Source organism: Megascapheus bottae, chromosome 14 (assembly GCF_031878675.1).
Source record: "Megascapheus bottae isolate mThoBot1 chromosome 14, mThoBot2.hap1, whole genome shotgun sequence".
NCBI lineage: Eukaryota > Metazoa > Chordata > Mammalia > Rodentia > Geomyidae > Megascapheus > Megascapheus bottae.
This window is the reverse complement of record NC_143522.1, coordinates 34,433,675-34,447,968: the sequence shown is the minus strand read 5'-3', so window position 1 is coordinate 34,447,968 and position 14,294 is coordinate 34,433,675. Positions and strand designations below refer to the sequence as shown.

Sequence of the window (14,294 nt, the reverse complement as noted above, 5' to 3'; positions counted from 1 at the left end):
ACACAAATCAGGTGAAGAGTATATTTCTTTTTGGATAATGTCACCCCTTCCCTCGCTCTGCCATTCCCCTCCCTCCTGTCCCCACCCACAAGTTGTATAGTTCATTTTCGATCTAGTGTCCAGTGGGTACCACTGCTGCCTTGGTTCACGTTTTGTTCCTCCATTTCTGTGTCATCCCTTCAACTTCCCAAAGACAGAGGAACGAACAAGACAGAATAAGAAGGAGAAGGAGAAGGAGAAGGAGAAGGAGAAGAAGAAGAAGAAGAAGAAGAAGAAGAAGAAGAAGAAGAAGAAGAAGAAGAAGAAGAAGAAGAAGAAGAAGAAGAAGAAGAAGAAGAAGAAGAAAGAAGGAGAAGGAAGAAAGAATAAGAAGAAAGAAGAAGGAAGAAAGAAGGAGAAAGAAGAGGCCCAGCTGCCGCCTGGGTCTAGGGACAGCTAGGGGCTGGCGACTTGGGGGCGCCCCTGGAGCGCTCGCCGGTCTCCTGCTTCCGGTGCAGGGGTGCAGGGGTGCAGGGGTGCAGGGGTGCAGGGGTGCAGGGGTGCAGGGGCGCAGCCCCGCCCCGAGGGAGGGCCGGGAGGGGCCGGGCGGGCGCGGCTACTTGAGCGCGGAGCCGCCGCCCAGCCCAGGTCGCCGGAACCACCCGAGCAGGCGGAGCGGCGGCGGCGGAGCAGCGGCGGCGGAGCCCCGGGGCGCGGTGAGCAGCGCGGGGCGGCGGGGCGGCGGGGCGGCGGCGGGGACCGCGCCAGCCGGAGGCCCTGGCCCGGCCGGGCTGTGGACGGCCGCGCGGAGCCAGCGGCAGCCCGCCAGCTCTGCCAGCCTCGCCGGGCAGCGCTCGGTGGCTTTGGACGGGACGGGGAGCCCCGCCGAGCCGGTGCCCTCGTCACTCGCCGGGCGCCCAGGACCGACCCCCAGCGGGGGAACGCGGCTCCCCGGGCCCGGCCAAGGGGCTTCTTCCGGTCGTGCTTCCACGGCCCGGCCGGGCGGGCTGCTGCTGTCCGGGGAGGGGACGCCCGTGGGCAGATCCCGCCGCGGCACGCCCGCCCGCGGACCCTCCGGGCCTGGCAGCTCCCCCGGTGGGGGCGACGACGGCCACCGTCCGAATGCGGACCCCCGAAGACCACGCCGCCCCAGGCCCGGGCGGGGTGGTGCCCGGCGTTGCCATCACTGCCCTGCCCCGGCTTTGCTAACCCGGTGACGTGGGCTGAGGAAAGGGCGGGCGTTGGCCTGGCTGGTGGGTCTTTTTAAACATGGGAGCGCGGTTGTCGTCGTAAACGCACCTAAGGGACCTGCTGCAATGCGAGGAGTGGCGACTCAGTGCCCCAGAGGGGACGAGCCAGGGACTGGGGCGGCCGGAGGCTCAGCCCTCCGCCTGACCCTGCAGGGAACCGGGCCTTGCAATGCTTGTAAAGTGACCGCCGGGAGCTGGGTCGCTGGACCGTGAGGACATCTGGACAGCAGCGATGCAGTCTGTCCCCAGGACCCTGGGAAAGGATTGCAAGCCAGGCTGAGTTCATTGCAAAGAAACTCGACAGTCATGAATCCCCTGGGTGCAGAGGATAAGAACAACTTCCACATTCGCACTTGTTTGCCTTGAGTGTGTCGCTGTCCCCAACTGGGAAATCATGCGACCACAAAAATTAGAAGTTTAGGGGCCAAGAGTTTGGCTTAGTGGTAGAGTGCTTGTCTGGCATGCACGAAAATCTGGGTTTGATTCCTCGGTACCACATACGTAGAAAAAAGCCGGAACTGGTGCTGAGGCTCAAGTGGTAGAGCTCTAGCCTTGAGAAAGTCCAAGGGCAGTGCTCAGGCCCTGAGCTCAAGCCCAGGACTGGCAAAAAAATTTTTTTTAAAGTTTAACCAGTGCTGGTGGCTCATACCTGTGATCCTAGCTACTCAGGAGACTGAGATCTGAAGATCAAGGTGCAAAGCCAGCCCAGACCAATCTGGGAGACTCCCAGTTGCAGTTAAGTAGCAAAACGCCAGAAACAGAGCTGTGACTGAAGTGACAGATCACTAGTCTAGATCTACAAAGCTAAGGAAGAGAGTGCAAGGCCCTGAGGTCAAGCCACAGTACCAGCACGCGCACGCACGCACGCGCACACACACACACACACACACACACACACACACACACACACACACACACACGCTCCTTAAAGCTTAATAAAAGTTAGCTTTTTGGATTGGGAGTTTGGCCTAGAGGTAAGAATGCTTGTCTAGCATGCATGAAGACCCAGTATTCGATTCCCTGGTTCCATGTACATAGAAAAAGCCGGTAGTGGTGCTGTGACTCAAGTGGTAGAGCAGTAGGCCTCAAGAAAGCCCAGGCCCTGAGTTCAAGCCCCAGCTTGAACTGGCTTCCATTGGAAGGGTGGTTGGTCCTTAACCTTTGGGAAATTGGAGTTGCTTTCTTAATTCACATTTGAGGTCCTGTGTGTCAACTTAACTCCACATTCTGGGGAGCAGTTTGGTGGTCGTTCTTGAATGCTTACAGCTTAGATATGTTAGGAGGGGTGAAACAAAAAGAAGAAGAAGGAGAATATAGCTTGACGGGTCGCCCCAAACTGGTCATGCTCAGAAGAGCGGTTCTTAGCCTTGACAGGCCCTTGAGTCCTGGTGGTAGTTCACAGTGCTCATGTAAGCTTCATAGCAATGTTTCACCTCATAGACGGGTGCTCTGCAACTTGAGTCACATCTTCAGCCCAAACTTTCACTTCTTTTTTTAAAACTATTGTTATAAAGGTGATGTACACATGGATTCTAGTTTCATCTATCAGGCAGAAAACATTTCTTTTTGGACAATGTCATCCTTTCCCTCGATCTCCCAATTTCTGTTTCCCCACCCACCCCTCATTTGCTAGTAAGCTTAAGAGGCCCGTGTTGGTCCAGCCTAGAATGTAGGTACTTATTGGTCTGGAACTTAGCCATGCTTGGAAGTTTCCTATCACAGAGACCTATATTTGCTCAGTAAATCTGAGCCTCTCCTGTTGACTGTAACCACCAGTTGGCTTCTAAATGTGTGTACCCACAACTCATTGTAACTTACAACATGACTTTTCTTTGTTGTGGCCATCTGAGATACAAGCGCTGGTGAGACAACTGTGTAGTGTTTTGTGTCTGGTGCCTGAACTGGCTTTGCTCTTCATACTCTAGTTGGGTAACTGAAGAACCAGCCAGCACTGAGCTTGCCTCAAGCTTCCAGCTCACTATTGACTAAGGGTCATGTGTTCTCTCTTGAATGCTAGTCAGCTTTTCCAAAGGGAAAAAAATAGTAACTGAAAAACAAGAAGTTGCTTTTCCGTTCTTGGTGAGAAGAACTAGTCTCTCTCCTTTCTTCCAACTCAGCATCACTGCCTTTGGCTTTCAAAAGTGGACTTGCCTCAAGCCATGCTCAGTGATTGCACAGGGGCAGGAAATAGACCACCTGGGTTCTTGGGGGAGGAGTCTGGGGACAGCCCAGAGCCCTGAGCAAACACCTCTGCAGTCTGCTACCTTGTGGTTTGTAGAATGATCTGGACCTTCTTGAGTAAGGTCCTTCCAGAAGGACTGACCGTGGGAATCCAACAACTCCATGATTGTAGGTATGCCAAGAAGAGCAGAGTGCTTCGGGTAACTACTCCCCATTAAAGGAGAAAAATATTACTACTCATAATAATAATAACAAAGGAAATAAAGAAAAAACTACCAATTAACATCTAATTAAAATGATCTACATTCTGACTGAAGTTTGAATTCCTTAGTCCAAGCTTCATCGAGCTACTTCTTACTGTTTCCAAACATGGAGGCCTATTAAGATTTCTGTCTTCCCCTCTCTCATTCTTCCTATTTTGATTGCTGTTGTTTATCTTTTTTTTTTTTCCAATCCTGGCCTTGAGCTCAGGGCCTGAGCACTGTCCTTGGACTTTCTCAAGGCCAGAGCTCTACCACTTGAGCCTCAGCACCACTTCCAGCTTTTTTCTATGTATGTGGTACTGAGGAATCGAACCCTGGTCTTCGTGCATGCTAGGCAAGCATTCTACCACTAGACCAAACTCCTGGAGCCTGTTGTTTATGAAGTTTTTTTCCCCCCCTGATGCTGGAAGAACCAGATGGAATTCTTATATTTGTACTATCTATAGACTGGAAAGATATTTCTCATTAACAGTGTCTCTCTTAGTAAACTACTCACTAAAAACAAACAAACAAAATACCATAAGACAGAAAGAAATGGCCAAGCAAGTAAGGAAGATATTTATCTAAATTCATATCTTTTCTTCAGTGTTTTAAGATTATTGACCTTGACTTCAGAGGAACACAGGCAACAGCTCTTAAAAAATACATCTGGTACTTTGGAGTTGCCATTACCAAAACAGTGCCTAACAAAATTATGGAAAAATACAACTTATTGGTTAAAATGTGGTTGTAATTAGAAAGTGACTGTGCAAAATAGCATCCTGCCTCCAGTATTACTGTGTGCTGTATGAGTCAACCACACAGTTTTCTGACAGAAACATGATCTTGTTTTTAGTTTGTTTACAATTTCAGTGTACTATGTAGTTTTTGATGAATGACCCAGAGAATTAATTCTCAAAGAAATAATTAACACTGTCTAAAGACTATACTTGAAAATTCAAAAGTATGGTTTAAAATTAGTGTTGAATGAGTTTGAATTAGGAATCCAGAGATTTGAGCCCTTCCTTCCACTAAGCTGCTAATAAATGGATGCTTCTGGGCCTACAGTTCTCTGAGCCCAATGTTAATTTTCTTTTGGTTCCTCACATATTATTGCTATTGCTAAATGGAGTATGTGAAAGGGCTTTGCAAACTGGAAATTGCACATGCAGTGTGTCATTGTTCTAACAGGGCTATGGAATGAATCATAACACTGTCCAAACTGCCATTTGAGTCATCTGTGAAGCAGGAAAAACAGTGGAATTTGCTTAGTTTCTCTTAGTTGTGCTTAGTATTTGGTCAGATTGGAAAATAAACTGGCCTAATCTGAGGCTTTAGAAAGAATAAATGTAGATCTAAATGATTTCATTGAGATTTCTGGTTGTGATTGTCCAGCACAACTTGATTTGATTAGAGTAACAGTGACATGTCACTTTATAAGGCAAATGGTAGAAAGGGAGGTGATGTTTTTGTTTGTTTTGTTGAGACAGGGTCTGGCTATGTAGCTAAAGTCTAGCCCCAAGTTCAGAACTTGCAGTCCTGCTTCAGACTCTCGAATGCTTTGGGACTACAGATGTGTACCGCCATGTCAGGTGAACCTCAGCTAGTTTTCATGATTGAAACTATTTGTTGGTTTTTATTGTCTGGTATATATACAATTATGCAAGAATACACATGCCAACTGGACTAGACTGGTAGTTCCCAGCCTCGCATGGCTTTGCCCCCAGGGGATCTTTGGCAATGTTTTAAGTTGTCACAAGTTATGGGGTGGTGTGATACTGCCATTTTATGAATTGCAGCCCGAAAGGGTACTGAACAGCTTACAGTGCACAGGACAGCACCCTGCCCCAGACAACTGTACCTGAGTGGCAGTGCTGCTAAGGGTGATAAGAAACTCCTATTGAATAGGAAAGAAATCAGAATGCTTGTAAAGTCAGGCTTGGAGGTAACCATAGCACTTAGGAGTGGGTCAGTTGAAACACAGCAAAACCCTCCCCGTCTCTCTGTGTTTGCCCCCCCCCCGACACACAAACACAGATACACACACACACACAATACAGCCGAGCACTGGTGATTCATCCTTTAATTCCAGTTACTCAGGAGGCTGAGATCTGAGGATCAGCCTCAGGCAGCTCAGGCAGAAAAGCCCGTGAGACTCTTATCTCTAATTAACCACCGCAAAACTAGCAGTTGAGCTATGGTTCAAAGTGGTAAGAGAACTAGCTTAGAGTACAGAAGCTCAGGGACAGCACTCAAACCCTGAGTTCATGCCCCATAACTGACAAAAAAGAAAAAAGAAAAGCTTATAAAGTTGGGTGTGTTAAACTCTCTGAGCACATTGAAGTTGAAATTCAATGAGAACTTTCTTTTAAAATTTATTTTTGCCACTATGTTCAAGGCTAGTGTTCTACCACTTAAGCCAAAGCACCATGTCAAGCTTTTTCTGTGTATGTGGTAGAGGAATGGAACCCAGGGCTTCATGCATGCTAGGCAAGCACTCTACCACTAAGTCACATTCCCAGCCCAAGAAAGGTTTCTTTTCTTAAGAAATGTTGGGAGTGGGACATAGTTCAATGGTAGAATGCTTGCTTGACAGATGCAAGGCCCTCGGTTTGATGACCCTGCCCCTCAGAAAGTTTGGGGAAACTGCCTTTTCCCTGCCCTTTTCTTTTTTCTTTTTTTTGCCAGTCCTGGGCTTGAGCTCAGGGCCTGAGCACTGTCCTTGGACTTTCTCAAGGCTAGAGCTCTACCACTTGAGCCTCAGCACCACTTCCGGCTTTTTTCTATGTATGTGGTACCGAGGAATCGAACCTGGGTCTTCATGCATGCTAGGCAAGCACTTTAACCACTAGGCCAAATTCCCAGCCCCCTTCCCTGCCCTTTTCTGTAACAGTTCTCTCAGGTTTCTCCTCTAGTGGCAACACAGTATAACACACACCTTTGTGGGGAAGGGGACACAAGCAGAAGAGACCCACCCTTTTGTTTTATCCTTTTTTTTTTTTTTTGCCAGTCCTGGGGTTGAACTCGGCTTGAGCACTGTCCTTGGGCTCTCCTCAAGGATAGCGGTCTACCACTTGAGCCACACCACCACTTCTGGCTTTTTCTATGTAAATGGTCCTAAGGAATTAAACCTGGTTCTTTATGCATGCTAGGCAAGCACTCTACCAATAGACTAAACTCCTGCCCCCTCTTTTGTTTTTAAAAGGTCAAGTGCAATAGGAAACAAGGGGTGAGGGCATGGAAAGCTCTGGAAGCACTGACTTCTCTGTCAATGTGCCAGCGGTTTTCCTCCTTGGTAGATGGGCTCAGCCATCATCTGACTGCACTGAGTACTCTGAGAATGCTCAGCTTAGAGATATGTGGTGTTTGATAGTGATAGAGCATCACTGTGTTCTAGAGATAGAAAACATCTGGCTTCTGTGTAAATAAAGGACACATTAAGTTCTAGGAAGAGCTCTACTTATTTGTGCTTTTATAATATATATATATATATACATATATATACAGTTTGTTTGTTTGTTTGTTTGTTTGTTTGTGGGTTATGGGGCCTGAACTCTAGGCTGGGGCACTGTCCCTGAGCTCTTCAGCTCAAGGCTACCACCTTACCATTCCCATTTTCTAGTGATTAATTAGAGATAAGAATCTCACTGTCGTTTGTGCCTGGGCTGGCTTTGAACTGGGATCCTCAGATCTGAGCCTCCTGAGTAGCTAGGATTCCAGGTGTGATCCACTGTGCCCGGCTCAATGAGATATTTTTGTGGTTCTACACTGTTGATTTAGGTAGGATGCCTAGAAATTGAACAGAACTGCCCGTGAGCTATTTAGGATGTTAAATCTCCATGAATGGAGATTGGTAAAATATTTTAGAATCTCATGCTAACCTTTCTCTTTCTTTCCTTTCCTTTTTAGGAAAATGGCAGACAGTTTCTCGGTAAGTGGTTCATCTCCGTTAGCCTTGGGCAGTCATGTGGGTTGAGGACTGTTCCCTTCGCTTCCTTGTCTGTGAACGCCCTATTAGCCAAACTCTTCTTTTGCCAAAAGCAGACCTGGGAAGAGCAGCAGGCAGAGAAGCTTGGGACTCAGCACCAGTGACTTTGAACCCTGCTAGAGGCAGCAGGACGAGCACCACAGTCCAAGCAGTCTAATGTCTGTGATTGTGTTTCTCCTGCCAGGCTGAAGGCCTGTGCTTTCAGACAGAGAGCAAGCTCCTGATTTGAGCAAATGAAAAAAATGCATTCAGGCACTGGTGGTTCACGCCTGTAACGCTAGCTACTCAGGAGGCTGAGCTCTGAGGGCCAGGATTCAAAGCCAACTCAGGAAGGAAAGTCTTGTGAGACCTTAAATCTCTAATTAACTCCCAAAAAGCCAGAAATGGAAGTGTTGTTCAGGTGGTAGAACTCCTGTCTTAAGTGGAAAAAGCCAAGTGAAAGTGAGAAGCCTTGAGTTCATGCTCAACAACTGCCATGTGCGTGTGTCTACCAGAATAAGGTGACAGAGTCTGTAGAATCTGGAAAAGTCTAGTTTTAATCTTTGGCATTCAAAACTATTAATAAAAAAGGGGGGAATCACTGATATGAATTTTATACCTTCCCCATATTTCTGGACTATATGCCTATTTTCTTAAAAATAACATTTTGTGAGTGCTGTCTTTCTAGTAATTGTCTTTATCTTTCTTTCCAGCTTAATGATGCCTTGTCTGGGTCTGGAAACCCAAACCCTCAAGGATGGCCTGGTGCATGGGGAAGCCAGCCTGGGTCTGGGGCAGGGGGCTACCCAGGAGCTTCCTACCCTGGGGCCTACCCCGGGCAGACACCTCCGGGAGCTTATCCTAGCCCAGCTGCCCCTGGAGCCTACCCAGGACAACCAAGTGCTCCCGGGGCCTACCCGAGTGCTCCTGGGGCCTACCCGAGTGCTCCCGGGGCCTACCCAAGTGCTCCCGGGGCCTACCCGAGTGCTCCCGGGGCCTACCCCAGTGCTCCCGGGGCCTACCCGAGTGGTCCAGCTGCTGCCCCCTATGGCACCCCTGCTGGACCAATGGTAAGAGGAAGGAATTATTTCTCAAACTTGATACATGCCATCTATCAAGGATTGGTCATAGGAGCATGTTAGCCTAAGAGGAAAAGGAGGTGTTCCGACGGAATTGATTGTTGTAGCCTACGGTTAATGTAAACGTAATAAGCCATGTTGGTGATAAAGCTGTTTACTCAAGGCTGTAGTAATGGCTGGCTGTCAGTGGCTCACGCCTGTAATCCTAGCTGCTTGTGAGGCTGAGATTCCAGGACAGTCAGGGCAGAAAAACAAAAGTTCTTAAGAGCCCTTCTCAATGGAGGGCTGAGCACAGTGACATACACTTGCTATCTCAGCTATGAAGGAAACTTAAAAAGAGGCTGACTGAAGGCCAGGTAGGTGTCACAGCAGAAGGCAAGAAACCTATTATCTCAAAAAATAACCAGTACAGCCAAGAGTTTGGCCTAGTGGTAGAGCACTTGCCTAGCATGTACAAAGACTTGGGATCAATTCTTCGGTACCACATACACAGGAAAAAGCCGGAAGTGGTGCTGTAGCTCAAGTGGTAGAGCTCTAACCTTGAGAAAGCCCAAGGACAGTGCCCAGGCCCTGAGCTCATGCACCAGGGCTGGCAAAAATAACTAAATAAACAGTACAGCCAGACACTGGTGGCTTATGCCTTTAATCCTAATTTAGCTACTCAGGAGGTTAAGATCTGAGGGTTTTGGGATTCAAAGCCACCCAGGCAGACAAAGCTGTGAGATGCTTATCAGCAGTTAGCCAGCAAAAAGCCAGAGCTGGAGGTATGGCTCAAGTGGTAGAATGTCAGTCATGATCAATTAAGTAGAACAAGAGTTCAAGCCCTGAGTTCAAGCCAAAGCACCAGTTAGGTTGGCCAGGGTTACTCAAATTAAAACATATTTTAGTAAGTAATTTCTAAATGAAAACATAACTCAATGTGGGTACACCTCTATCTGTCACAGATCTTTCTGTATCTAGTTAGTTGGTTTTGGCAATAGTTTAGATCTCTCTCTCTCTCGAAAGAGGCATTGAGGGTGCTGGAAATGTGGTTCAGTGGTAGAATGCTTGCCAAGCATGCATGAAGCCCAGGGTCCAATTCCCCAGTACCACATAAACAGAAAAAGCCAAAGTGGTCCTGTAGATTGAAATGGCCCCAAAGATAGTATTTTTCTTCTAGAGTTTTCATTCTCAGAAATCACAGGTACACATAGAATATATCATGGGTGCAAGGGCCCCTAAGTAGGCCTATGTGTTCCCACACATTAATAGTGATTGTACTTGAATAATGTTTTCTTTCCTCTAAACATGACTCTTTATTGACATGTATGTACTTATTCTTTCAAGACTGTTCCTTATGACCTGACCTTCCCTGGAGGACTCATGCCTCGCATGCTTGTAACTATTATGGGCACAGTGAAGCCTAACGCAAACAGGTAAAGAGGGTAATGTCAACAGCCTAGCCATTCTGTTAATTGATTTTTGAATTAATTGGATTTAAAGAAAAAAAACTAGTATGTATGTACATGTGTGTAATATGCACACTAACACACATGAATGTTCAGCCTATATCTCTATTCATCCATATTTCCTCACCTTAGTTAGAGACATTGCATGGGATAGTTTAGTTTTGATCTGGTAGATCAAAACTAATTCTGCTTGAAATGGTTAATGATGGTTAACTTGAAAGAACTGTTGATTGGGCCCCAAAATTCTGTATGAAGAACTTCATGGAAAGAAAAAATTACATTAGGTGACAGAGATAACTGAGGAGGGAATAAAGCCCTTGGGTATATTAGTCAAAATCAAATTCATTGCCATTTTCCCCTGTGAGTTTTGTTACTGAAAGATGCATTTATTGTTGAATGTGACAGTTTCTGAATTATTCAAAATACTGAGAAAATCACTGCTTTTCTGTGAGCGTTTAAAAAAGAGCCTTCTACTGTTTAACTGGACTTGGATCAGACTGTTAGTAGCCTGAGAAGACTGAGCTCATTCTGGTTTAGTACTGTATGGGCCATGCCTTGAGGAAATAAGGGTAAAGGTTAGTGCTTTAACACAGAGGATTTGTGTTTGCCATTAACATTTTAAGGAGATGGAAAAGGGCCAAAAATTAAACAAGTACTGTCACTGGTCTCACCTCACATCATGGAATGTGTAATACATTTACTGTCATGACTTTACAACTTAACAACAGGTTAGTAAAAATTACCTACAGTATCTTATTCATGCTGTTTCTGAGGAATTAGGTATCTGGGTAACCTTGAGGAAGTCATGGCAGTCTGCTAGGATAGGACAGAGTAAGTATTCATAATAAGATACAAAATTCTTTCCCGGGCTCTACCCTTCTGTAAGGAAAGCTTAGAGATTTTTTTGCTTGAGTGGAGTCTGAAAAGAGGACCTGGGAAAGCCAGGCTAGGTGGCTCACACCTGTAAGCCCAGGTACTCAGGAGGCTGTGATGAAAGCCAGCCCAGCACAGAAGGACCTGAGACTCTTATCTCCAATTAACCTCTAGAAAATGGGAAGTGGCTCAAGGATAGAGTGGTAGCCTTGAGCTGAAGAGCTCAGGGACAACGTTCAGGCCCAGGGGTAGGGCGGTAGCCTTGAGCTGGAGTTTAGGGGCAGCGCCCAGGCCTAGTTCAAGCCCCATGACCCACCCCGCCCCCCCAAAAAAGGGGGACCTGGGAATGATAGAACCAAAGTCAAGGAGGAAGAAAAACAAAAGCAACACATATTGGCTTGGTGACCTTTACGCGATTCTGTTGTGCCCTAGGATATTTTCCAGTTTGAACCTGTTCTTTCTGTTTGTAGACATTGCTTTCATATTGTAAAAAGCCTTGCTTTCTAGAAACATGATTTAAGACTTTATTTTGAAACAGGCTTGCTCTAGATTTCAAGAGAGGCAATGATGTTGCCTTCCACTTCAACCCACGCTTCAAGGAAAACAACAACAGAGTTATTGTGTGCAACACAAAGGTGGACAACTGCTGGGGAAAGGAAGAAAGGCAAGCGGTTTTCCCCTTCGAAGGCGGCAAACCATTCAAAGTAAGCTACAGCTCCCATCCCCTGTGACGATGGTTACTTGTCATGGGGAATCCTCTAAAACCACAGCACACTGTAACTGGATTTTTGTCACTCCCTTAGGGCACAGAGACAGTTTGTAATCTCTCTTCACTCAGGATACCAAGCTTGGCATGCTGAGAACATGGCCAGGAGGGGCACAGTCCCTACGTCCTCTGGACACCTCCTCACCATCGCAGCCCCACACCCATGAGTATAAGCTTTTCTAGAGATAAAAAAATTAAAATATACGCCGGCACCGGTGGCTCACCCCTGTAATCTTAGCTCCTCAGCAGGCTTAGATCTAAGGATTGCAGTTAAAAGCCAGCTCGGGGCACTAAGTCGGTGAGACTCTTATCTCTAATTAGCCACCAGAAAACCAGAAGTGGCACTGTGTTTCAAGGAATAGGGTAGTAACCTTGAGCTGAAGAGCTTAGGGACAACACCCAGGCCCAGAGTTCAAGTCCCATGACTGACCCCCCCCCCAAAAAAAAAATATATATAGCATATTTTTTGCCTACACATAAAAGTTTTTTTTTTCCCCAAACAAAAAACATTCTAATTAACTAGCAAAAAGCCAGAAGTGGAGCTGTGGATCAACTGGCAGAACTTTAGCTTTGAATGAAAAAGCCCAGGGACAGCAGCCAGGCCCCAGGTTCAAGCCCCAGAAATGGCACACAGATACAGAAAAGCAGTTGGCAAGACAATCAAAAGCTTTTGTTTTCTTTTAAAACTGAAAGTGGTTTTGGGTTCCAGGATTAAACACTTCAGCACATTAGACAAGTGCTCTATCGTTAGAGCCACACCCCCAGTTCTGTTTTGTTTGCCCAGGCTTGAACTATCCTTCTTTTGCTTTCCTGAGTAGCTGGATATATAGGCTTTTGCTATTGCACTCAGCTTTTGGTGTTTTGAAATTTAACTAATTTTGCGCTGGCACTCAGGGCCTCAAATTCTTGCTCAGCTGGCACTTACTACTTGAACCATGCCTCCAATCTCATTTTTTGCTGTTCTACTGGGAACCCCACATTTTGCTGGGATGACAGGCAAGCAACCAGGACTCACCCTATCTGGTCATTATTAATCTTCACTTGTCATCTTGTTAAAGGATTTCTACTTTAGTGTTTACTATTACTTTTAGGTATTTTAGGCTATACAAAGACTTTATACAGGCAAATTTTCAGTCTTTCCTTTCACAGCTTCGTTTACATGACTTTTTCTTTTTGGCCAGTCCTGGGGCCAAACTCAGGGTCTAGGCACTGTCCTTGAGCTTTCTCAAGGCTAGCACTCTACTACTTTAGCCACAGCATCACTTCTGGCTTTTTCTGCTTATATGGTACGAAGGAATTGAACCCAGTGTTTCCTGCACACTAGTTAAGCATTCTACCACTAGGCCATGTTTCTGGCCCCTTTCTAATATTTTTATTGTTATTTAAGTATTTGATATAAATTTACTTTCTTTGGATCTTAATCAGCTCCACAAATGATGAGGATGAAATGTTGGTGAACTGGTTTTAAGTTCATGGGAATGTCTATCTGTCTTTAAATTGCCAAATGAAAATTATACAAAGCCAGGTAAGGTGGCTCATGACTGTAATCCTAGCTCCTAACTCAGGAGGTTGAGATATGAGGATCTTGAGGATCATGGTTCAAAACAGCCAACCCAGGCACTAAAGAATGCGAGACTCTTATCTCCAATTACTCACTAGAAAACTAGGAAGTAGGGCTGTGGCTCCAGGGGTAGGGTGGTAGGTAGCCTTGAGCTGAAGAGCTCAGGGACAGCGCCCAGGCTCAGCGTTAAGGAATGTGGGCAAATGGTAGAGGTCTAGCCCAAGGACAGTGCTCAAACCCTGAGTTCAAGCCCCAGGGCTGGCTAAAAAAATTAAATTAAAAAAATTTTTATATATAGTGTATATATGTGTCTATTTATGTATATATATATATATACATCTATAGGTATACAAACTGTTACATATAGTTTTGAAATCTGCTGTTACCATGCGTAATGCAGCCACTGTTGTTTTTCAGATACAAGTCCTGGTTGAACCCGACTACTTTAAGGTTGCTGTCAACGACGTTCACTTGTTGCAGTACAGTCATCGGATGAGAAATCTCAAGGAAATCAGCAAACTGGGCATTTCTGGTGACCTTAACCTCACCAGTGCTACATACACGATGATATAATAATGTATAAAGTGCAAATCTTTAAATTGCATACATTTAAAGGCTTTATGTTTGCTGTAAGTGAAAAACACTTCATTTATTCATTAGTACCCTCTTGTAAGCCATCCATTTAATAAATATTCTATGCTGAGTTGCTTGTCTTTATGTCATTTAACTGTAGCAGTTAACTCTGAATAATTTACATTGGAAAAAGAACTATGCAATGACATACATTAGGGATTCCCAAAGTTTTCCATTCTTGTCAACCTATGTGAAAAGACTGCTATCTCCAAATTTTCCTCCTTAGTTTCCTCAAAATTAGGTGATGCTACATAATCATCCTTTGATCTTCTTTCTTAAGGAAACATATTGAGGAAATGAGAAAAGTGGGAAGTT

The 14,294-nt window shown here is 45.7% G+C and overlaps 1 protein-coding gene across 1 annotated transcript; it reads left to right on the top strand.

Annotated features, from left to right (window-relative positions):
- Positions 1 to 619: 619 nt before the first annotated feature.
- Lgals3 (galectin 3) lies at positions 620 to 14,049 on the top strand. Its single transcript, XM_090345443.1, has 6 exons — positions 620 to 695; positions 7,562 to 7,583; positions 8,333 to 8,689; positions 10,025 to 10,113; positions 11,558 to 11,723; positions 13,764 to 14,049. Exons 2-6 carry the CDS (start codon positions 7,566 to 7,568, stop codon positions 13,917 to 13,919), a joined length of 786 nt encoding a protein of 261 aa, XP_090201569.1. The 5' UTR covers positions 620 to 695; positions 7,562 to 7,565; the 3' UTR covers positions 13,920 to 14,049.
- The last annotated feature ends 245 nt before the right edge of the window (positions 14,050 to 14,294 follow it).

Coding starts and splice junctions, on each gene's coding strand:
- Lgals3 (XM_090345443.1), top strand. Junction 8,690..10,024: donor GCACCCCTGCTGGACCAATG/GTAAGAGGAAGG, acceptor TATTCTTTCAAG/ACTGTTCCTTATGACCTGAC. Junction 11,724..13,763: donor AAGGCGGCAAACCATTCAAA/GTAAGCTACAGC, acceptor GTTGTTTTTCAG/ATACAAGTCCTGGTTGAACC.